We start from the raw sequence: 25,624 nt of genomic DNA on the forward strand, positions 1-25,624 counted from the left end.
AAAAAAAATAGTAAATAACCCCCCCCCCCCCTTTATCACCCCCTTAGTAAGGAAAAAATAATAAAATAAAAAAAAGTATGTATTTCTATTTTCCAATTGGGGTTAGGGGTAGGGTTAGGATATGTGCACACGTAGAATGGTTCTCTGCGGATTTTTCTGCAGCGGATTTGATAAATCCGCAGGGCCAAAACGCTGCATTTTTCCTGCGGATTTATCGCGGATGTACCGCGGTATTTGTGCAGATTCCCCTGCGGTTTTCTATTATGGAGCAGGTGTAAAACCGCTGCGGAATCCGCAGAAAGAATTGACATGCTGCGGAATGTAAACCGCTGCGTTTCCGCATGGTTTTTTCTGCAGCACGGGCACAGCGTTTTATGTTAACCATAGGTTTACATTGTAATGTAAACTCATGGGAGACTGCTGCGGACCCGCAGCTGCGGAAACGCTGCGGATCCTCAGCAAAATCCGCAACGTGTGCACATAGCCTTAGGGTTAGGGCTAGGGTTAGGGTTAGAGCTAGGGTTAGGGTTGGGGCTAGGTTTAGGGCTAAAGTTAGGGTTTGGGCTAAAGTTAGGGTTAGGGCTAGGGTTGGGGCTAAAGTTAGGGTTAGAGTTGGGATTAGGGTTGGCATTAGGGTTACATTTGGGATTAGGGTTAGGTTTGGGATTAGGGTTAGGGGTGTATTGGGATTAGAGCTCTGCCGTGCGCCCAAACAGTGGTTTACCCCCACATATGGGGAATCAGCGTACTCGGGATAAATTGGACAACAACTTTTGGGGTCCAATTTCTCCTGTTACCCTTGTGAAAATAAAAACTTGGGGGCTAAAAAATCTTATTTGTGGAAAAAAAATATTTTTTATTTTCACGACTCTGCGTTATAAACTTCTGTGAAGCACTTGGGCATTCAAAGTTCTCACCACACATCTAGATAAGTTCCTTGGGGGGTCTAGTTTCCAAAATGGGGTCTCTTGTGGGGGGTTTCTACTGTTTAGGTACATCAGGGGCTCTGCAAACGCAACATAACGCCCGCAGACCATTCTATCAAAGTCTGCATTCCAAAACTGCACTCCTTCCCTTCCGAACTTAGCCATGCGCCCAAACAGTGGTCCCCCCCACACATGGATGGGGTATCAGTGTACTCAGGACAAATTGGACAACAACTTTTGGGGTCCAATTTCTCTTGTTACCCTTGTAAAAATAAAAATTTGGGGGCTAAAAAAAAAGTTTTTTGTGGAAAATTTGTATTTTTTTTTATTTTCACGACTCTGCATTATAAACTTCAAAGTTCTCACATCACATCTAGATAAGTTCCTTAAGGGGTCTAGTTTCCAAAATGGGGTCACTTGTGGGGGGTTTCTGCTGTTTAGGCATATCAGGGGCTCTCCAAACGCGACATGGTGTTTCATCTCAATTCCAGACAATTCTACATTGAAAAAGTAAAACGGCACTCCTTCTCTTCCAAGCTCTGCAGTGTGCCCAAACAGTGGTTTACCCCCACATATGGGGTATCGACGTACTCAGGAGAAATTGCATCACAACTTTTGTGGTCTAATTTCTCCTGTTACCCTTGTGAAAATAAAATTTTGGGGGCGAAAATATCATTTTTGTGTAAACAAATGCGATTTTTTTATTTTCACGGCTCTACTTTATAAACTTCTGTGAAGCACTTGGGGGCTCAAAGTGCTCACCAGTCACCACACATCTAGTTAAGTTCCTTAAGGGGTCTAGTTTCCAAAATGGTGTCACTTGTGGAGCGTTTCCACTGTTTAGGCACATCAGGGGCTCTCTAAACATGACATGGTGTCTGATCTCAATTCCAGCCAATTCTGCATTGAAAAAGTCAAACTGTGCTCCTTCTCTTCCAAGCTCTGCAGTGCGCCCAAACAGTGGTTTACCCCCACATATGGGGTATCGGCGTATTCAGGAGAAATTGCATAACAAAATTTATGGTTAAATTTCTGTTTTTACACTTGTGAAAATAAAAAAAAATGGTTTTGAATTAAAATGTTTGCAAAAAAAAGTTAAATGTTCATTTTTTCCTTCCACATTGTTTCAGTTCCTGTGAAGCACATAAAGGGTTAATAAACTTCTTGAATGTGGTTTTGAGCACCTTGAGGGGTGCAGTTTTTACAATGGTGTCACACTTGGGTATTTTCTATCATATAGACCCCTCAAAATGACTTCGTTTTTTTTTTTAGGGACCACATCACATTTGGTGTTGTGAAAATGAGAAATTGCTGGTCAACTTTTAACCCTTATAACTCCCTAACAAAAAAAAATTTTGCTTCCAAAATTGTGCTGATGTTAAGTAGACATGTGGGAAATGTTATTTATTAACTATTTTGTGTGCATATCTCTCTAATTTAAGGGCATACAAATACAAAGTTTGAAAATTGCAAAATTTTACAAATTTTCGCCATATTTTTATATTTTTCATAAATAATCGCAAGTAATATCGAAGAAATGTTACCACTAACATGAAGTACAATATGTCACGAAAAAACAGTCTCTGAATCAGCGGGATCCGATAAAGCGTTCCAGAGTTATAACCTCATAAAGTGACAGTGGTCAGAATTGTAAAAATTGGCTCGGTCATTAAGTACCAAATTGGCTCTGTCACTAAGGGGTTAATGCCCTACCAATGTGTTAGGTAAACTGTGCCCAACCAACTCAATGCCCAGCCATTGTGGTAGGTAAGAATGCCTGGCCAATACTACTAAACTAAACCCTAACAATGCTACATAGTGTTAAACAGGATGTTCTCGCAAATAGGGATATGCATAGAAAAGAGGGAGAGCTTCTGGAAAATAATATCTGCTTGTTACTGTTGAGTGGTACTCTGGTTTCATTGTATAGTAAATGTTTTGTGGGCTAAGAATCTCATCCTCTTTTTTGGGGGAGACCTTTGTCTCTGTGCCAGCGTGGTTTATGTGCAGATTGTTCTTTTCCAGTCTCTTAATGTGCTTCTACGCTTGGTTTTCTCAGCCCACACCTTGTAAAGAAACTAATGAGTGCAGTGTACATTACTGACCCACATCCCGACCCCACAGTTTTAGAATTTGGCTTCTAAACTTTTTCCCTCAGGATCTGCCCTGTAACTGACCCATCTCTTGTGTTTTCTTGCAGGTTTGAAGAGTTGGTGAAAAGGTTCAAAGTTGATTATCACGCTGGTGGATCCACTCAGAATTCTGTGAAAGTGGCACAGGTTGGTTCCCTGTCACTTAGTATGAAATCTATTTTATCCAACATTCTGAAGATTATCAAATCATATTCATTATCTGTAGTCAGTGGGAAAATCTAACGGTGACAGCTGTAAAAGTGGCTAAATGCCCTAGGCCATGCCATAAGAATGAATGGCAGCGGTCTGCTATCACAGTGGCCTGAGGTGACAATACAGATGATGGGCTTTGTCAGTTGTTGTAAAGTGAAATCCAGACAATCCAGTACTGTTGTAAGTGCAATTGGCAGGAAGATTATCCAATCGGCGTGGATGTTTTATGTAAAGTGGATCAGTCACCAGATTTCACAATGCAAACTGTACATTATTATTACACTTGGTGAGACTTGAAAATCCATGTAAGAGTGGCTGTATAACCTGACTGTAAGATCTTGGTATGATCCAGGTATAAAATAAAATGAATGCGTCCAAGTGTATTACGTTTCCTTCTACCCAGCCCGACAGCTTCTACTGAGCAGTGTGTGCTCTCAGCAGCAGGAGGGACACTGAGGAGCTGGCAGTCAGGCTGCCTCGGTGGATGATATTGAGCTAAACATTCTAAATAAAAAGATTGCGATCCTGAAATGGATTATCAAAGTAAATACAGCAGTCTCATCAGGCCTAAGATCTAATTAACCCTTTAGCAACATCCACTGAACATGTATGATACAGAAGCGAGCTCATCTCTTGACTTATACAGGCGGCACACACAAGTAGCGCCTTTGATTGGCAGAGTAACTTCTTAGCTGCAGCTTGCAATCGAGACTGCAGAGGACCTGTGAAAAGTCACCAGTTTTTGCTCGTTTTACTCCTGCTGCACCCTTGAGAATTTTTTTTGTGGTTTTAAAATCCGCCATATGTTCCGGAGATAGAAGTCCCTGTTTAGCGCTAATTTTTATGGTCTTTACAAATGGGTATGTCTTAAACAGATTTTCCCACAAACAGAAGTTGATTTTAATCAATAGATTTTGGAATAATAATGATTTCCACAATTGGATGTATTTAAATAAAATGTTGCTGTGCTGAGATAATCCCTGCTGTGTACTGGGTAATGGCTGTGCAGGAACATGGTCTGATCATACCACAGCTCCTGGGCAGGGGGGAGGAAATGAGTATACAGACAGCACAGCATGGGGATTGTAAATAATTACTTCTTTGAGGTAAAACATTCATTAAAAGCAGGCAGGGAAATAGTTTATGTAAGGTAAATCATCATCTGTGATCCCATGCTATCCTGTCTGTATACTCTTTTGCTCCCCTGCCCAGGAGCTGTGGTATGATCAGGCCATGTCCCTGTACGGTCAGACACAGCCATTACACAGACACAGCAGGGGCACATTTATAAGATTATCTCGGCACAGGAACATTTTATTTACACACATCCAATTGTGGAAATTATGATTATTCCAAAATCTATTGATTACAATGAACTTTTGTTAATGGGAAAACCTCTTTTAAGTGATTCTCTTGAGGATTTAAGCTGCCTTACATTACCTTGTAAGCACCGCCCCTGTACTAATTAAAAAGGCCCATTCCGCTGGAACAGTAGGATGAATGTTAAAACCACCGCAAGCAAATGCTCAGTAGCAGTGACAAAGAAATAAAAGCAAAAAATGGCCACTTCTGACAGGTCCTTTATGAAAGGTTAGGAACAGTGTGGGGGAGGGGGGCTGCCACGTGTCTGCCATATTATGCCATAGGACAGAGGGTCAGTTGTGGAATATGATGTTTGGAGGGATACATCTGGTGCTAAACCTCCAACACAAGTAGCTCGCCTTATCTTTTCTCTCTTCTTTAATCTTTATTTTTTCCTTCTTGGGGTAGGGAGGGGGTTTGCCATTTTTAGGGCTTTAGACCCAAGTACTGGATTTCCGTAAGGTTTTGATCTCAAGTTGCAATGGTATCAATGGTTATCCCAGGAAAAATACTGTGAATGGATAGAGCCGTTGTAATGGACTTTATTGTGTAAGCACTTCTGTAATGAGAGGACTATATGTTCTGATAGACAAGTATAGATCGCCGATTGCAGTGATGAAATTGTTTCTTTATTCTCTCTACTATTCTTTTGCTGTAGTATAAAGTAGCCAACAGTTATTGATGACCACAAAAATCCACACACAAATGGTCAATTTCTACCCACTAGAGAAATATATCCCTACAGATGAGCCTAGCATCTAATCCTTAAATCTCATGTAATGTTTCAGAAACCCAATACTGTGCTTCATATCCTGCCAGCATCCATAGTATGTAATGATAGCTGGTAGCGGAAACTTGTGTATTATAGCATTACAAATGTTATGGCTGTAGTAATGGACCAGGCAGCCAAAATGGCAAACTATTCTCTCATGAAGAATTGATTGGCTAAGGCCAGAGTTATGGCAAACTGACACTTACTTTGCTGGCATTCTGCCATTAGCCTTTATATATACTGTACACACAGCCTATACTGTGTCCCTCTAAGGCCGGTTTCACATTTGCGGTTGTGTCCGCAGTGTTTGTGCTGCAATTTTCCGCATGCGTCATGTATTCCTATATTTAACATTAGGGACGCAGGTGTCTGCGATAGGTTGCGTTTCGCCACGTTTGACGATGCATGCTTCGTATCGTCGTCTGCGGCTTGGCGCGGTGAACTCTACATGTAGTAATTTTAGAGGCGTCAATTTGCCACCCAGAAGCGCATACAGTTGTTAGCGCAAGGAATGCGGCAAAAAAACGCATTACTGTCTATGGGAGCGCATGCGTACAGATGTCTTTGTGTATGCATGCGTTTGATGCGCTTGCTTACTTCGGACTGCGCATGTCCAGGAACTGATTTAGACATGCCCATTAAAGACACACCCTCCAGGAAATATCAAACACATGCGCATAAAAAGCACAAACACATGTATAAACGCAAGCGAACGCTGCGTTTTTTTTACCATCATGTGTAAGCTGATGCAGATAAAAACTGCTGCATTAACAGACGTTTGCATGCGGTTGCGGACGAAACGCTGCGGACTTAACCGCAAATGTGAAACTAGCCTTAAGCAGCTGACTTTCTAGTAAATGTTGGGTCTGAACTTCCCAGGTTGCAGGATCTGGGATGCAGAGAGGCATCCCCCATCCTCCGTAGCCCTCCTCGCAGTGATAGTGGGATCTTACTCTCTGCATTAATGCACCTCAACCATGTACTTTACTAAACGTTGGCATCAGCACTGCACTTTCCATTCAATGATAGTGTAGTAAAGTACATGGCCACACAGGGTGAGTGCACAGAGCGAGAACTCCCACTGCTAGCAGGGCTACGGATGATTGTGGCAACTTGCGGTGAATGCCAGGATCTCACAACCCAGAAGTTCAGACCTGACTTTTACTAGAAAGGTTGCTATTTTAGGAGAACACTAGGGGCACTTTGTCAAGTATTATTTAGAAAATTCACCAGTCTGAGGCTGCCCGCTCTTCGATTAAAATACAAAGGGAAACCTCCGGCTGGTGATAGGAGCATTAGGTTGTGTAACTGTCCATCTATAGATAGTGTGATGCAGTGACCCTTGTTACAGGTAGGGGGCGCTGCATGGTTTCCTCAGAATACGCACGGAGGGGTATTGAGGCCATAGGAATGCATGGCAGTCGCAGGCATAACTGTGGTGAAGAGATAAAGTCCGGCATTATTGTGAATGGCCGGTGTGTGTCGCAGAGGAAGATACTCTGCACTGTGAGCCAGTAATGTTGTTCTGGGACCTGTAGCCCCACAAGTATTTGCTTGCAGGGCTAGTTTGAGAGCTGGGCTGTATGAACTAGCCACACACACCTGCCACCTATGGGAGTGGTTACAAGTATGGAATGTGACCAGGGTATGGGTCACATGGTTCCTGGGTGTGGACCTGAATGGTCCCTTGGCTGTAAGGTCCTGTGAGAGGAAAGGCCTGGGTGTTGGGAGGTCCAGAGTGGGGACCGGATCCCTGAAGAGCACCTGGTGAGGCCGTGATCCTGAGTTGCCTCTTTGTTGGGAGGTCCTGTGTGTGGAGCGGATCCCTGAAGAGCACAAGGTGAGGCCGTGATCCTGAGTGGCCTGTGTGTTGGGAGGTCCTGTGTGTGGAGCGGATCCCTGAAGAGCACAAGGTGAGGCCGTGATCCTGAGTGGCCTGTGTGTTGGGAGGTCCTGTGTGTGGACCAGATCCCTGAAAAGCACAAGGTGAGGCCGTGATTCTGAGTGGCCTCTGTGTTGGGAGGTCCTGTGTGTGGACCGGATCCCTGAAGAGCACAAGGTGAGGCCATGGATCTGCAGAGCCGGTGACTGCTACTGTATGGGGGGAAGCTACCGTCCTTCGGTGGGTCTGGAACCGACTGGTGTATGTCTGTCAGGCAAGTTGGTGAACCCCGTTAGGCAGCTTCTGTTGTGGATATAATGAACTGTTTGGCATGTGGTCTCCTGCAAAAACTGGGCAGAGAAGTCTGGCGTATTTAGAGACTCCGTATTAAAGCCGAGTGCTAAGATGCATTATGAACTCTGCGGTCACCCATGGTAATTGGACGGACTGAGTTCCAGCATGTTTAGTGACCGCAACTTAATGTCATGTTCCGATGCAGTGACGTAATGAACTGTTCGTGGTTGCGGTTTATGAGATCTGAATAAACCGGATAGACTGTTTTGTGTTAAAAACCGTGCTCGTGTGCATTTATCCCGTTGCCAAGCGAGTGTCCCCCATCACATGCAGTAAGCGCTATCTCACAACAGGGACATCACAGTACATTCTCTGGGCAATGCCGATAGCGTAATTGACTGTCCATATATCAGTGTTGACATAACTGTCCAGAAGCTAGGCTGGGGTTGCCACTGTATAACCTTTACCAAATTGGCTGCACTTTAAGAATTTTCTTGTTGGCTGGCAACTTGATGGGAACTTGTCTGCAGTTAACATGTATACGTTGGTAGAGTATAAGCATGGTGTGAACAGGGTGGTGGCTGTTAATTCATTTACAAAGATTAAAAAAATGACTCCTTTTGAGTTCTCCTAGAAAGTGTTTGTCCCTGGGAGCATTGCCATCCTGGATATAGTGAGCCGGGGCTGGGGCTGCTTGCAGTCATGGGAAAAGCGGTATAAAGTTGTGCGGATTTCCTTTCTGAGGGGGCATTGTGCCAACTAAACTTACCATAATAGAGCTGTTATTTATTCTGTCAGTTCTTTGTGTAAAATAACCACATGCCGGATTTTCCAGGCAAACTAAGAACTAAAAATTATTTCAATTTTCCCATAAGTTATTTCAATTGCCACTTAAAGATTAACTGTAGTTTTAATTTTTATTTCATAAATCCGTAGTACACATGAAAATAAGCAACTTTGTAATAGATCTTATCGGAAATCGGCTTCTTTCTCTGCCAAAATTGCCAGTCATTATCAAACGTCTTACTTCTGAGGTAAAATCTGTATTCAGTGAAGACACTTTCCCATTACTGATATGGGATAACAGCCGCCATCTCCTATGTCAGTAATGGGATAGTCTGTAAATGCATGTTGGGGTCTCCCTGGGACCTGCACGGGCACTTCATCATGGATGTGCTGCTTCTTTGGATGACCCTTGTCATTCTTATTTCATCTACCTCTTGGCTTCTGTTTTCTCCTGTGCTATACACATGCAGTGCAATGTTCATAGACTGGCTATAGATGTACTTGTCATTGCTACTACTGTATACATTGTTAATCTATATTTTGTGGGAAAACAGGTCTTTTCTGACGTTACTTTGGTTGGATCTTTAATTTCCTGGTCACATACAAGTCTCCTAATGGTGTAGATCAGGGGCGGGGAACCTTTTTCCAGCTTGGGGGCCATTTGGAAATTTCTACCATCATTCAGGGGCCAAACAGAAATGATCACCTTGAAAATGACCCCGGTATGTTTAGTCAAACAATTAATTACTGTAGCTCACCCTTAATGTGACGGCTGGAGCTGCTTCTCTTTGGTGCAGCTGTGATGTTAGGTGATACTGATCATGTTGCTTCTCAAAGCTGCTGTTCCAGGTTTGCGTCAGCCAGGAGAGCAGCCACCTTTGTCACAACAAGTTTGGTTAAGCATATACATCACCATAGGAGATGCTGGGACTGCTGTATATACATCACATAGGAGATGCTGAGACAGCTGTATATACACCACATAGGAGACACTGTGACTGCTGTCTATACATCACATAGGAGACGCTGAGACCACTGTATGTATATCACGTAGAGGATGCGGAGACAGCTGTATATACACCACACAGGAGATGCTGGGACTGTTGAATATACATCACATAGGCGATGCAGGGACGTGTGTATATACAACATATAGGAGACACAGGGACTGCTTTATATACATCATACAGGAGATGCTGGGACTACTGAATATACATCACATTGGAGAAGCTGGGACTGCTTTACATACATAACATATGAAATATTGACACTGCTGTATATGCATCACAGGAGACTCTGTGGTCATACAAATTACAGGAGGGGCTGGGGAGGCATAAATATCAGAGGAGATGCTGGGACATATTCATCACCGAGGAGGCTGGGGGGAATAGACCACTGAGGAGCTATATACATCATTAGGAAGCACAAACAGCACTGGGGGTATATATGTCCCTGGGGGAATATGCATCACTGGTGGGGTCACATCCATCACTGTGGGCTATATACAGCACTGGGGCATCACGGGGGGGGGGGATATACAGCACTGGGGGGATATACAGTACTCAGTGGAATATACTGCACTTCTGGGGCAAATGCAGCACTGGGGAATATACATATCACTTGGGGCACATACAACACTGGAGTGGATATACCGCACTTGGGGAAGGGGATATACAGCACTGGGGGGGGGGGGGACATGCATCGCCAGGGAGGCACATAGATCACCGGGTGGGGCTCAAAGATCACTGGGGGGACAGATCACGGGGGGAGCACAAAGATCACAGGGGGGGGGCACAGAGATCACCGGGGGTGGCACGAAGATCGCAGGGGGGCACATAGCTGGAGGGGACAGAAATCACGGAAGGGCACAGCTGGGGGGGGCACATAGCTGGAGAGGACAGAGATCACAGGGGGCACAGGGATCACGGGGGCAGAAAGCTGGGAGACAGATCACAGGTGCTAATAGCTGGGGGGCACAAAGATTTTGGGGGGGCATATAGCTGGTGGGCACAGAAATCACAGGGGGGCATATAGCTGGGGGGACAGATCACAGGGGGCACATAGCTGGGGGCAAAGATCACATGGGGACACATTATATTGGGGCACATAGCTGGGGGGCACAGATCACAGGGGGGCACAAAGCTGGGGCCACAGATCACAGGGGGGCACAGAGATCACATGGGGACACAATTATATTGGGGCACATAGCTGGGGGGGCACATAGCTGAGGGGCACAGATCACCAGCAGAGAGTTACAGAAATCACCAGCAGACAGCCACTGAGCTGCCGGCATAGAGATCGCTCTGGACTCTCTGGCACTGCATTTTCTCTTCCGGGATAGGACGACAGAAGAGCATTGGGCGCTAACCCCGCCCACCCCGATGATGTCATCATTCATGTGCAGGCAGTGTTCTTTACTGAACGCTGCGTGCACTTGGGGGTTGAAGATCTGGCAGGATACGGCTGCCGTCTGAGAATTGCAGACTCTGGAGGACCGCAGGTTCCCCACCCTTGGTGTAGATGAACTATTTTTCCCCCGGTTCCTCTTCCTTTGGATCCCTTTTGCATACACCTTCCTTACCCTTTATTTTATTTGTTTTGCTTTTTAACGTATCAATAAAATATTATGTTTTATTTTATGAATATAGTACGCATGTCTTTTTGAACATATTTTTGCTTACACAGGCTAATTGAAGCAAACTACGGTACATCTTCAGAGAGAAAGAGGACTAAAGACTATGGTGCCATCTAATCAGGGCCTGGTTTTAGACAAAGTGGGGCCCCCAATTATCACATATTGCACCATGACACTCAAACATTTTGGTTGTGTTTACATGCGTTGAGTTCAGGCCGTTCAATGAGTTTTGTTTTTCGGCCTCTTTACACCGGCTAATGAAGAATGATTGGGACAGAACACTGGTTGATCAATTTGTCCCCATATAGTATCATGTTATAAGCAGCAGGGCTGTCGAGTCGGAGTCCGTGTCCATTTTGGTGGAGTTGGTATCAAATGGACAGACTTTGACTCATTAAATACATTATGCACTGCTCAAAAAAAAACAAAGGGAACACTTAAACAGAATATAACTCCAAGTAAATCAAACTTCTGTGAAATCAAACTGTCCATTTAGGAAGCAACACTGTTTGACAATCAATTTCACATGCTGTTGTGCAAATGGAATAGACAGCAGATGGAAATTATTGGCAATTATCAGGACACACTCAATAAAGGAGTAGTTCTGCAGGTGGGGACCACAGAGCACATCCCAGTACCAATGCTTTCTGGCTGATGTTTTTGTCACTTTTGAATGTTGGTTGTGCTTTCACACTGGTGATAGCATGAGACGGACTCTACAACCCACACAAGTGGCTCAGGCAGTTCAGCTCATCCAGGATGGCACATCAATGCGAGCTGTGGCAAGGAGGTTTGCTGTGTCTGTCAGTGTAGTGTCCAGAGGCTGGAGGCGCTACCAGGAGACAGGCCAGTACACCAGAAGACGTGGAGGGGGCCGTAGAAGGGCAACAACCCAGCAGCAGGACCACTACCTCAGCCTTTGTGCAAGGAAGAACAGAAGGAGCACTGCCAGAGCCCTTCAAAATGACCTCCAGCAGGCCACAAATGTGCATGTGTCTGCACAAACAGTTAGAAACCGACTCCATGAGGATGGTATGAGTGCCCGACGTCCACAGATGGGGGTTGTGCTCACAGCCCAACACCGTGCAGGACGCTTGGCAATTGCCACAGAGCACCAGGATTGGCAAATTCGCCACTGGCTCCCTGTGCTCTTCACAGATGAAAGCAGGTTCACACTGAGCACATGTGACAGACGTGACTGAGTCTGGAGACGCCGTGCAGAGCGATCTGCTGCCTGCAACATCCTTCAGCATAACCAGTTTGACAGTAGGTCAGTATTGGTGTGGGGTGGTATTTCTTTGGAGGGCCAAACAGCCCTCCCATGTGCTCGCCAGAGGTAGCCTGACTGCCATTAGGTACCAAGAGGAGATCCTCAGACCCCTTGTGAGACCATATGCTGGTGCGGTTGGCCCTGGGTTCCTCCTAATGCAGGACAATGCCAAACCTCATGTGGCTGGAGTGTGTCAGCAGTTCCTGCAAGATGAAGGCATTGAAGCTATGGACTGGCCCGCAGGTTCCCAGACCTGAATCCGATTGAACACATCTGGGACATCATGTCTCGCACTATCCACCAACTTCATGTTGCACCACAGACTGTCCAGGAGTTGGCGGATTCTTTAGTCCAGGTCTTTTGAGGAGATCCCTCGGGAGACCATCCGCCGCCTCGTCAAGAGCATGCCCAGGCGTTGTAGGGGGTCATACAGGCACGTGGAGGCCAAACACACTACTGAGCATCATTTTCTTGTCTTGAGGCATTTCCACTGAAGTTGGATCAGCCTGTAACTTCATTTTCCACTTTGATTTTGAGCATGATTCCAACTCCAGACCTCCGTTGGATTTTACTTTGATCATATTATATGATTTACGTTGATAATTTTTAGGTTTTATTGTTCTCAACACATTCCAATATGTAATGAATAAAGATTTACAACTGGAATATTTAATTCAATGATATCTAGGATGTGGGATTTTAGTGTTCCCTTTATTTTTTTGAGCAGTGTATAATACATGGGGTTCAGGATGTAATGTAATTTTTCTCAAAGTAATTTGGGAAAGTTATAAAAAGTCCTATAAATGTCTGTTCTGTTCCAGATCTGAGGATCTCGACTTTTAGTGGAGATGAATCTGTGCCGCACTTTATGTCCATGCTCAGTAGTGACCAGTGCTGTGGGGTCAGGAAAGTTGAGGAGTAGGAGTTGGAGGTTTGGCTTACCGAGCCCACAGCTCTGATCAGCAGCATATCTGCCGCTGTATGTACGAGAGCAATAATTTATGTTCTGCCATAAACAATCCAGCAATAATTTATGTTCTGCCATAAACAATCCAAACACCCAGTGAATGCGCAGCATTTCAGTCATTTGCTGGAAGATTGCCAACGTGTGTGTGTGTATCAAAAAAAAAAAAGAAAAAGAAAATAAATCTCTATATAATAAAAAAAAAAAAAAAAAAAGAGGCAGCACTCCATCATTTCAGTGTTAGACGTGCAGGATTTTAGTCACCCCACTTGTCTGGGCGAAGTTTCGGCTCTGAATGAGCTTTTTTTAACACTGAAATGGAGTGCTGCCTCTTTTTTGAAAAATATATGTGAAGTTGGGATATACTGGACGGATTCCCTGGGGGCCTTGCACCCGAAGATAAGTAAAATTGTGCTGTTCCTTTTTTATGGTCACGCTTGTGTGGATTCTGGGACCCGGCTGAAATAAGCCACCTAGAATACCGGCTCCTCCGGTGAGGAGATTGTATGTTTGCCTCCTTGTCTGCGTGACCACAAGCTGCTATCTGCTCAGCAGTTATTGTGTATTCCTGTGGAGTTTAACATGACACAGTCCTTTCTTTATAGCGACTCTGTGAAGCAACAGAGATCGCTTCTACCACCACATAGTGCCGCCGTTTGCCAGCAGCAGGTTCTTTTCCTGCACGGTGGACCCCAGGCTGCGAACGCACCAAATAACATCTCTATATATACTAGGTGTGTTCCGCCAGCCCTAACATGGACACAGAGAAGGGAATACTCAAAATGATTACTTAACCTGTAAATCCCAAAGAAATTTCCAGTGCTTCCAGCTCAGTTGTCCTGCTGGTCCTTGTTAAGAGTGGCCTGCAGATATTAGGTCCCAACAATATCCTCGGGACAGATATAAATAGTCAATGGCCAATGCAGTCATGTAACCGTAGTATCATCAGCAGTGCAGCCAGGAATTGACAGTAGCTGTAACCTGTGTATGGTCAGCTCAAAAATCCTGCAAAACTGTTTCCAACTATGAGCAGGAATATTAGATCAGCAGTATGCTAGCAGCAAGGAGTTTTCAGGTAAATACTAGATATTTTTGTGAGTTTGACAAATTCTCTGCTTCAAGTTCAGTTTTTAAAGTGTTAACTGCATCTTTAAAAACAATGGGTTTAATACATACTCTTACCAGTATTCAGTGCAAGGCTGGATGAGTCAATTCAGCGAAGTTTACATTAATATGATCTTTCCCAAATTGTGAGCAAATGGATTAACCATTTTTGTCTAAGATGGCAAAAACACACATTTCTCTTGGTGATGGAAAGGACATCTAGAGGGGTTATGGAGGAGGCTGTTATTTTTTAGATTTTTTTTTCTAAGTGTACCTAATCTATTTCCTCACAATTTAGGAAATGTAGCTGAGAACTAAAGTGAATACATGCCTTTTTATAAAGCAGTGTAATGGGTGAAAATAAAATAAGAAATGTAGTTAAATGTAATATTCAAGGTATATCCAGTAAACTTTTTTAAGCTTTTAAGTCCTATGTAGGTCTACATGTTCTAATCATAAATATCTAAAGCTGATATGTTAACCATGGTTTTTACACATATATTAGTACTGTAATATTGAATGTGATATGACTGACCAATGTTCCGTACATAAGTTATAGATACATTTTCTAAGTAATTGTCTAGGATTTGTGAAAAAATGTTCAAAAACAAGTAATAATTTTTCATTATTCACTAATCTTATAAATAACCCATGATTCCAATGCTGCCACACCGAAGATAAGTAAAATTGTGCTGCTCCTTTTTTATATTAATATATATATATATATATATATATATATATATATATATATATATATATATATATATATATATATATATATATATATATATATATATAGGTCCTTCTCAAAAAATTAGCATATAGTGTTAAATTTCATTATTTACCATAATGTAATGATTACAATTAAACTTTCATATATTATAGATTCATTATTCACCAACTGAAATTTGTCAGGTCTTTTATTGTTTTAATACTGATGATTTTGGCCTACAACTCCTGATAACCCAAAAAACCTGTCTCAATAAATTAGCATATTTCAACCGTCCAATCAAATAAGTGTTTTTTAATAACAAACAAAAAAACCATCAAATAATAATGTTCAGTTATGCACTCAATACTTGGTCGGGAATCCTTTGGCAGAAATGACTGCTTCAATGTGGCGTGGCATGGAGGCAATCAGCCTGTGACACTGCTGAGATGTTATGGAGGCCCAGGATGCTTCAATAGCGGCCTTAAGCTCATCCAGAGTGTTGGGTCTTGCGTCTCTCAACTTTCTCTTCACAATATCCCACAGATTCTCTATGGGGTTCAGGTCAGGAGAGTTGGCAGGCCAATTGAGCACAGTAATACCATGGTCAGTAAACCATTTACCAGTGGTTTTGGCACTGTGAGCAGGTGCCAGGAAGCATGAAGTGCTCCAAAATCTCCTGATAGCTAGCTGCATTGACCCTGCCCTTGATGAAACACAGTGGACCAACACCAGCAGCTGACATGGCACCCCACACCATCACTGACTGGGTACTTGACACTGGACTTCAGGCATTTTGGCATTTCCTTCTCCCCAGTCTTCCTCCAGACTCTGGCACCTTGATTTCCGAATGACATGCAAAATTTGCTTTCATCAGAAAAAAGTACTTGGGACCACTTAGCAACAGTCCAGTGCTGCTTCTCTGTAGCCCAGGTCAGGCGCTTCTGCCGCTGTTTATGGTTCAAAAGTGGCTTTACCTGGGGAATGCGGCACCTGTAGCCCATTTCCTGCACACGCCTGTGCACGGTGGCTCTGGATGTTTCCACACCAGACTCAGTCCACTGCTTCCTCAGGTTCCCCAAGGTCTGGAATCGGTCCTTCTCCACAATCTTCCTCAAGGTCCGGTCACCTCTTCTCGTTGTACAGCGTTTTCTGCCACATTGTTTCCTTCCAACAGACTTACCATTGAGGTGCCTTGATACAGCACTCTGGGAACAGCCTATTTGTTGAGAAATTTCTTTCTGGGTCTTACCCTCTTGCTTGAGGGTGTCAATGATGGCCTTCTTGACATCTGTCAGGTCGCTAGTCTTACCCATGATGGGGGTTTTGAGTAATGAACCAGGCAGGGAGTTTTTAAAAGCCTCAGGTATCTTTTGCATGTGTTTAGAGTTAATTAGTTGATTCAGAAGATTAGGGTAATAGGTCGTTTAGAGAACCTTTTCTTGATATGCTAATTTATTGAGACAGGTTTTTTGGGTTATCAGGAGTTGTAGGCCAAAATCATCAGTATTAAAACAATAAAAGACCTGACAAATTTCAGTTGGTGGATAATGAATCTATAATATATGAAAGTTTAATTGTAATCATTACATTATGGTAAATAATGAAATTTAACACTATATGCTAATTTTTTGAGAAGGACCTGTATATATATAGCGCGCGTATTTGGCAAAATGGGTCTGAAGAGAGATTTGACGGGCTCTGAAAAGTCCAAAATTGTGAGCTGTCTTGCAGAGGGATGCAGCAGTCTTGAAATTGCCAAACTTTTGAAGCGTAATCACCGAACAATCAAGCGTTTCATGGCAAATAGCAAGAAGCGTGTTGGGCAAAAAAAAGGCGCAAGATAACTGCCCATGAATTGAGGAAAATCAAGCGTGAAGCTGCTAAGATGCCATTTGCCACCAGTTTTGCCATATTTCAGAGCTGCAACGCTACTGGAGTAACAAAAAAGCACAAGGTGTGCGATACTCGGGGACATGGCCAAGGTAAGGAAGGCTGAAAAATGACCACCTTTGAACAAGAAATATAAGATAAAACATCAAGACTAAGAAATATCTTAAGACTGACTTTTCAAAGGTTTTATGGACTGATGAAATGAGTGACTCTTGGTGGACCAGATGGATGGACCAGAGGCTGGATCAGTAAAGGGCAGAGAGCTCCAGTCCGACTCAGACACCAGCAAGGTGGAGGTGGGGTACTGGTATGGACTGGTATCATCAAAGATGAACTTGTGGGACCTTTTCAGGTTGAGGATGGAGTGAGGCTCAACTACCAGACCTACTGCCAGTTTCTGGAAGACAACGTCTTCAAGCAGTGGTACAGGAAGAAGTCGGTATCGTTCAAGAAAAACATGATTTTCATGCAGGACAATGCTCCATCACATGCCTCCAACTACTCCACAGCGTGGCGGGCCAGTAATGGTCTCAAAGAAGAAAAAATAATGACATGGCCCCCTTGTTCACCTGATCTGAACCCCATAGAGAACCTGTGGTCCCTCATAAAATGTGAGATCTACAGGGAGGGAAAACAGTACACCTCTCGGAACAGTGTCTGGGAGGCTGTGGTAGCTGCTGCACACAATGTTGATCGTAAACAGATCAAGCAACTGACAGAATCTATGGATGGAAGGCTGTTGTGTCATCATAAAGAAAGGTGGCTTTATTGGTCACTCGTTTTTTGGGGGGTTTTGTTTTTGCATGTCAGAAATATTTATTTCTAAATTTTGTGCACTTATATTGGTTTACCTGGTGAAAATAAACAAGTGAGATGGGAATATATTTGGTTTTTATTAAGTTGCCTAATAATTCTGCACAGTAATAGTTACCTGCACAAACAGATATCCTCCTAAGATAGCCAAATCTAAAAAAAACCATTCCAACTTCCAAAAATATTAAGCTTTGATATTTGAGTCTTTTGGGTTGATTGAGAACATAGTTGTTGATCAATAGTAAAAAATAATCCTCTAAAATACAACTTGCCTAATAATTCTGCACACAGTGTATATGGGGGCTGTGAGGTGGACCATCGTACTATAGAGGGTGCTATGAGGTGAAACATCATTATATATGGGAGATTGTTTGGGGTACCATCATACTATATAGGGACTATGAGGTGTACCATCATACTATATGGAGGGTGTTTGGGGACCATCATACTATATGGGGGGCTGTGAGGTGGACCATCATGCTATATAGTTGGCTGTGATGTGGACTGTCATACAGTATAGGGGCTATGGGGGATCTTCATGGTGTATGGGGGATCTATCATACGGTCTGGGGTGGCTGTGGGGGACCAACTTGCTGTAGGGTGGTTGTAGTGGACATTATACTGTGTTGTTTGGCTGTGGTGGACATTATACTATCTGCAGGTCTATGGGCTACATTATACTAAGTTGGGGGCTGTGGTGACGATCATACTGTATGAGATGGTTATGGGGACATCATACTGTATGGGTGCTTTGGGGTCCTGATACAGTCAGGGATCTTTGATAGTCATCAGACTTTATATAGGGTCCTGTGGTGGACTTCATATTGTGTGGGGGTCTGTGGTGCCTCTCATACTGTTTAATGGGGGATGTGCTGGATACCATACTGAATGGGAGGCTGTGGTGACAAATTTACTGGGTGGGGCATCATACTTTGTGTTAAGTTTGTGTGGTCATCATACTTTGTATGGGCGTAATCTACGGTGGGTCATTAAAGGGTTATCATAGTTAGTGAGACAAGGGCCGTATTAGAGTTTATGCTGCCCTAGGCACTTTTAGTGCTGTCTCCCCCTTTGGTGAGTATGACACTATCGGCAGTAACTTTCCCATAAATCGCTGATGTGAAAGGAGCCTTTTGCAGCAGATCGGGCAGTTTTTCCACATCTGCCGTGTAACGGATCACTTACGGCAACACTGCGTTCGGCCTCATTCATTCCCTATGGGACTTGCCGACGTGTGCGGAACTTACGGTTTTGCCACGGTCCGGCAAATGCGGTACTTGCAGCAATGGAAAAAAAACACCACTAGCAGTGTTTTTTGTATCACCGCAAGTGCAAAACTGCAATTGCTGCACATGTCCGCAAGTAGCCATCACTACCTGTCCCTGCACCTTGCTAGCTCAAACCTAACCATCCCTCTGACCTAAAACTACACTATAAAGCTTTAGAAAAACAATTTATTAACTGACATATTCCTATGATAATGAGGGCACCAGGCCACGGCGTAGACTAGGACGAGCAGTCTCCGGGTATCCATTCTCTCTGTGCACACCCTCAGTCCCTGCCTCACTGCCTGTGCACAGACCCTCCCTCCACCGGACCCGGTAATCACCGCTCGCAGTAGCATACCGGCAGAGGTGTTTCGGGCACCAGGGGCAAGAATCCATTTTGGTGCCCCCCCTCCACCAAGGACATATGCGATTTGCATATTGTCATGTACCCACAAGCTCCTCTCCCTAATGCTCTCAATGTTAAGTGAAAAACTGAGAGAAGCGGTAAGAGAAGCTCGTTGTCACAGGACCATGAGTATGAAAATCGCATATGAGTGAAGTGTCCATGTGACGACTACTGGAACCTGCAGAGCTGAATCCTGACATCGCAGATTCTGATTACTCACAGCTAATGCACTGCACACTTTTAGGATTCTCCCTTGCCGGTAGACGGTCATGTCAGCACAAGCATGTGATTTGTATACTTCTGACCACATTCCAACTAGACGTGCCCAGCCTCACTCAGTAAATTTTCATTGACGGAGGCCACACATGTCTAGTTAGCACGTGACCGCATGTATGTAAATCAGCAGCACGAGAGAGTTCTGACAGCGTGCAGTGCACACTGTGAGAATTCAGAAGTCTGCAGTCACAAAGAATGACTGCAGACTCATCACAAACCTGGACATCCCCTTTAATGCTCCTAACATAAATAAAAACATGAGTTAGGCTGGTTTCACACTTGCGTTTTTGAACGCATGCGTTTTTTAAAAAAAACGCATGGTGCAAAAACGCATGTAAACGCGTGTAAACGCTGCATTTTTTTGACACATGCGTTAAACGCGTGTGTCAAAAAAACGCAGCGTTTACACGCGTTTACATGCGTTTTTGCATGCGTTTGCGTTTTTTTGAACATTTTTCCAAAAAAAAAAGATAACCAGACACAACCAATGGGAATAGAGAGGGCGTATATGATTGTCTCTCAATATATAGACCCTAGGGGGACAGAAATTTTCAGAGCTTGCTACTGTTTCCGGTGTCACGATGGATCTTTCTATGGATAACTTTTATTTCAAACTGGAGTTCAGCTTCAAGATTTTCCTTGCCTGTGTTTTTGCTTGGGAGCAAGACCGAAACTGCCAAAGATGGAGGAGACAGCGTCGGCGTTTTTGGAGGCACCCCATCATTGAAGTGCGTGAGAGCCGTGGAGCATATCACACGCTCTATGGGGAGCTGAATGCCAACCCAGAGAAATTCCAGGATTATACCAGAATGTCTCAAGATTCTTTCCGGGATTTACTGGCTCGTGTTGAAGGATCCATAAGGCGACAGGACACACGGCTCCGTAGAGCGATTCCACCTGAGGAACGTCTGTTGGTGACATTACGGTACGTTCAAAAACTAAACCAATGACCGTCAACTTTGTTGTTATGAGATGTTTTCTATGTTTGATTTTTATTTTTTTTATTTTTTTTTTTTAAACACACCATTATGAGCCGATTTAAAATGTTTATTTTGTTTCTTTTTCTTCTAGATTTCTTGCCACAGGAGAGAGTTTATCTTCCCTGCACTTCCAATACCGCCTTGGAATCTCAACCCTCTCCGGAATTGTTGTGGACACCTGTCGTGCGTTATGGAATGTACTCCGTGAGGAGTTTATACCCGTACCCACCGTGGACATGTGGCGGGAAATTTCAACTACATTTTTGAACGTGTGTGATTTCCCCAACTGTTTAGGGGCGGTGGATGGAAAGCACATCCGCATTGTCAAACCTGCCAGAACCGGATCTGAGTTTTATAATTATAAAAAATATTTTTCGGTAGTGCTCATGGCAATAGCGGATGCGGAGTGTCGCTTCATCGCCGTGGATATTGGAGGTTTTGGCCGTGGCAATGATTCCCAGACCTTCAAGAGCTCAGATATGGGCCGTCGGGTGTATGGCAACAATTTTAATTTTCCCCCTCCACAGCCTCTCCCCAACACTCAAGGGCCACCGCTGCCATTTGTTATGGTTGGGGATGAGGCCTTCCAGATGTGTGAAAATCTCCTGAAGCCCTATTCTAGTAGGGACTTGGACCACACTAGAAGAATATTCAACTACAGACTGACCAGGGCCAGAAGAACCGTAGAGTGCAGCTTTGGCATTCTTGTTGCTAAATGGCGCATTCTTGCAACAGCCATCAATCTAAAAGTGGAAACAGTGGACGAGGTGGTCAAAGCCTGTGTGGTTCTACACAATTATATAATGGCTAAGGAGCGACCCCCACATTGAACTTGATGAACCTGTTTCACACCCATTGCCTGATTTTCACCATCACCCGATGCGGTCAACTGCAGCCGTTGGTCTTATGCGGGACCAATTTGCGGCCTATTTTGTGTCCGATATTGGACGTGTGTCATGGCAGGACAATGTTGTGTAAATGTCCTGTTGTATGTTTATGTTTACCAATTATTAAACACTGATACAAATTTTTCTAATTAATAAACTTTTTTGTGTTGACCATGTCTACTATCTTTTTCCTCTCTAAACAAAGGTTGACCAAAGATGGGCAATAGATATGTATATCATATTTTGTAATCCAAAACCAGGAGTGGGTGACAGTTGATGAGGTCATAATTTTTATTTTTTCATCGTAATTGACCTCTGTTGCACTCCCTATTTTGGTTTTCAAAGAATGATATAAAACACGGGCCCCATACTTAATAAAATAAACCAAGCATAATTGTTGCAAATAAACTTTTTTTTTTATTGATGAAACACAAACAAATATAATTTTTTTTACCGCGACGGGTTGTACCGCGCCGGCGTGGGGTGGAGTGACGTATCTGGGGGGTGTTCAGAACTGAAGCCTGGCTCACCATGAAGGAGGCAGAGGTGGCAGGAGAAGGGGCAGTAAAACTGGAAGGGTCTGGAAGTTCGGGGATGGGGCTTAAAACATGAGGGGCTTAAGACACACTGGAAGGTTGAGACACAACAGACAATAGAGACACATCGGTAGGTGATGGGGGAGGAATATTAAGAGTTTTTTGTTTTTTATGAGTTTTTCCGGTTTGCCTTTGGGTTCTCCTGGTAGGGGGATGTATTCTTGGGCTAGGATGTTGAGTGTTGGCGGGAGACACGTCAGGACCCGGCTCCACAATTACACAGTCCGTCTCCATTGTGGAGCGCTCGGCAACGTCTGAGTCCAACAGCATTGTAGTGAGGGGGAAAGATAAAGCCCCGCCTGGGTCCTGGTGCCTCGTTGGGGGGGGGGGGGAACTAAAACCCTCCCAGGATCCTGGTGCCTCGTTGGGTGGGGGGAACATAAAACCCTCCCAGGATCCTGGTGCCTCGTTGGGGGGGGGGGAAACAAAGCCCATACCAGTGTCCTGCTGCATTGCTGGTGGGGGGGAACATAAAGCCGTGGCAGGGTCCTGCTGCATCATGGAGGGGCCGGTGCGATACGCCATGCCTGGGTCCTGCTGCATGGGGGGGTGGGCCGTCCTATACGCCTGGCCTGGGTCCTGCTGCATCGGGGGGTGTCCTGCCCGGAAAGCAATGCCTCGGTCCTGCTGCATCGGGGTGGGGGGGGTGGGGGGGTCTGGTCCGATATGCCAGGCCTCGGTCCTGCTGCATCGGGGGTGGTCCGGTCCGATATGCCATGGATGGGTCCTGCTGCATCGGGAGGGGGCCGGGCCGATAAGCCACGCCAGGGTCCTGCGTCATCGTGGTGTCAGCGGAGGAGGTCTAAGCCGGAGCAGCGGTTGTCACGGTGGTGGCGGTGGGATGTCCAACAGCACTCGTCATCGTGTTGGCGCTGTAGTGGAGTACACCTGTGGATGGAATAGAGGTGGCCGTGCAGTGGTATGCAGCATCGGTAGGAATGGTGTTTAATAGTGACTGTGACGGCACAGTAGGATATGCCGCCACATTACGACTCTGACTCTGCTGCATAGCCTGCACAAAAGCAACATTGCAGGCCTGCATCACACTCAGCTGGAGATCAGGGCTAAGGTGTTCCGACATGCCCTGTTGGATTTGATTAAAAAAATGATGAGCTGGCTTCTTGAGGTCGTCTTTCACTTGATCAACGCTTTTGGCGACATCCTGGATGCGGCAATGTAGGAGATTATGGGACACATCCATTCTGTCACCTAAAGCCTTGATAGCTTCGTGTAAAACCGAGCTCAAGTGCAAAAACTCGGGCATGACGGACCTATCCGAAGCCCTCTGTCGCTGCCGGGATGTGCCCGCAAAAATGGGTGCAGTGAAAGAGGACTGCGGAAGGGGAAGACCTGATGGGCCAGCCCCCTGGTCTCCAGTGAGTGTGGAAGACCCACCTGGTGCTGCGCTGCTGGTTGGCTGGGACGGGTCCGTGGCTGCCGGCTGAAGGACCGCTCCAGAACCTGTTGCGACAGTCGTGCAGTATGTGCTGTGAAAAAAGAAAACAGAAAATTAATACCAAACTATAACAAGACGGTACATCCTGTGGAATTAAAAATGACAGATTATCTCAATGAAATACAACCGGAGGCATGTGAGAAATACTTACGTTCTCATGAGAAGGACCGGTCTTAGAAAGGCCAGCACACGGTGATATTTGTACGGCCGTTGCCTAGCTCCGGAACCACTGGCTGCACGATTCTCATCACGAAGGTCCTTGTTGAAGCGATCCTTCATGGAACGCCAACGTGTTATTACTTTGTCCACTGTGAAATAACAATAAAATATAATGGTCAGAAAAAGGACTTTAGGCCGTGCTCTCTTGACGGTGTGTGATGACAGAAACTCCAAAAAGTTTCTTTCATCACACACAGTCAAGAGAGCCCGGCCAAGGTCTCTGCTGCTTCACACTGCAGTGCAATACTTACTAAATGCATTACGGACCCGTGGCGGGGCATTCTCCCAGCCATCCCACAACGCTTGGGCCACCTCACTCCACAACCGACGTAGCGTACTGTTGACGGCGTGCTGTGGATCCCGGCTGTCCCACAACGGGACTCGCTCCTGCACCAGGGTGATCAGGAGGTCATTATCGATCCGGTCGTCGTCCCGTTGTGATACCTAAAAGTAAAAGAAAATCATTAAAGTTTGCTCAATCACATTAGGAAAAATAAATAAATATGAGAGAGGGCAGGAATATGAAAGACAACTTTAAGAAAAGGATCATACCAGAAAAATTTAAAGAAAATCAAGGGTACAGAAAGGAAGATTCAAGAATATTACAATGAGGACAGTCTGCCTTGTATACATACCCGCTTCCGTCTTCCCACCGGACCTTGACTCCGCTGCTCAGTCCCTCTCTGTCCCTCAGTTGAAGTGCTCTATAAAAAAAAAATCAAATTGTCTCATGTGTCGATGTGACAGTCAATACTTACCAAGCTGAAGAACAAAAAACTAACCTCACTGACATGATCCACTTCTGACTGACGTGGCTGGAACTCCTCATCAGATGAATACTCCGTAGAAGACATTCTGATGCATGTTGAAAGAAATTAGGACATGTAGATCCAAAAAATTTAAAATAAATGCATTGGCTAGGATATACTCACATTGCTCTGGGTCTTGTCCACCAATGCGTCCGGCCAGGGTCTGGTCTTCTTTTGAGTGATGAGAAGTGACCAGAAACTTCCCCCAACCTTCCTTTTATAACCCTGCTGCTATGGGGGAGGCTTATCAGTGTCTAGACAACCTTATCTTCAGTCTATTCAACTTTTGTGTAAAAAAACGCATGCGTCCAAAAACGCATGCAAACGCATGTACAAAAAAACGCATGCGTCCCCATTGACGCCAATGCATTTTTTGTCCCAAAAAAACCGCATGAGAACGCATGGGTTTTTTTTGGTCCAAAAAACGCCCCTCAAAAATACTACAAGTTGCATTTTTGAAAATGAACGCATGCAGTAAAAAAATGCATGCGATTGAAAACGCGAACAAACGCGTACACATAAAAACGCATGTGTTTTTAATGTTAAATATAGGGGAAAAAAACGCATGCGTTTTAAAAAAAAAACAAAAACGCTGCAGACAAAAACGCACGTGTGAAACCAGCCTTAGTATCACAAATAACATTTACATCCAGGTACCTTTTAGATGACGTCATCTCTGGAGCCAGTCTTCTTTTCTTCATCTTGTCCACATCCCTTGATGAGTTTTCTTATCCACAGCCGTTTCTGCAGACTTCCATCTTCTCCGCTCTTTTGCAGAAAATCTCCACATGATGCCCTTAAAGATACAAGTGTCATTACAATGCTCCTGAATAAAAAAAATTGCCCCTCACTATATTGTCTGCACAAAATGACCCCCACACTGTCCCTCTTATGGTACATGCTCTTCACACTGACCTCTCCTTTCCATACCGGCCCCCTCTTCACACTGTCCTCTTACACTGTGTCCCCCCT

At 44.5% G+C, this 25,624-nt stretch overlaps 1 protein-coding gene across 2 annotated transcripts in view; it reads left to right on the forward strand.

Annotated features, from left to right (window-relative positions):
* The window catches only part of ADK (adenosine kinase), a 511,546-nt gene that overhangs the window by 262,244 nt on the left and 223,678 nt on the right, over positions 1 to 25,624 (forward strand). For both annotated transcript variants that reach the window (XM_077250787.1, XM_077250788.1), the window contains exon 4: positions 3,127 to 3,205. In XM_077250787.1, coding sequence (XP_077106902.1) covers positions 3,127 to 3,205 — 79 coding nt within the window. The remainder of the gene's footprint in view (positions 1 to 3,126; positions 3,206 to 25,624) is intronic.

The sequence above is a fragment of the Ranitomeya variabilis genome, chromosome 4 (assembly GCF_051348905.1).
Source record: "Ranitomeya variabilis isolate aRanVar5 chromosome 4, aRanVar5.hap1, whole genome shotgun sequence".
Taxonomy (NCBI): domain Eukaryota; kingdom Metazoa; phylum Chordata; class Amphibia; order Anura; family Dendrobatidae; genus Ranitomeya; species Ranitomeya variabilis.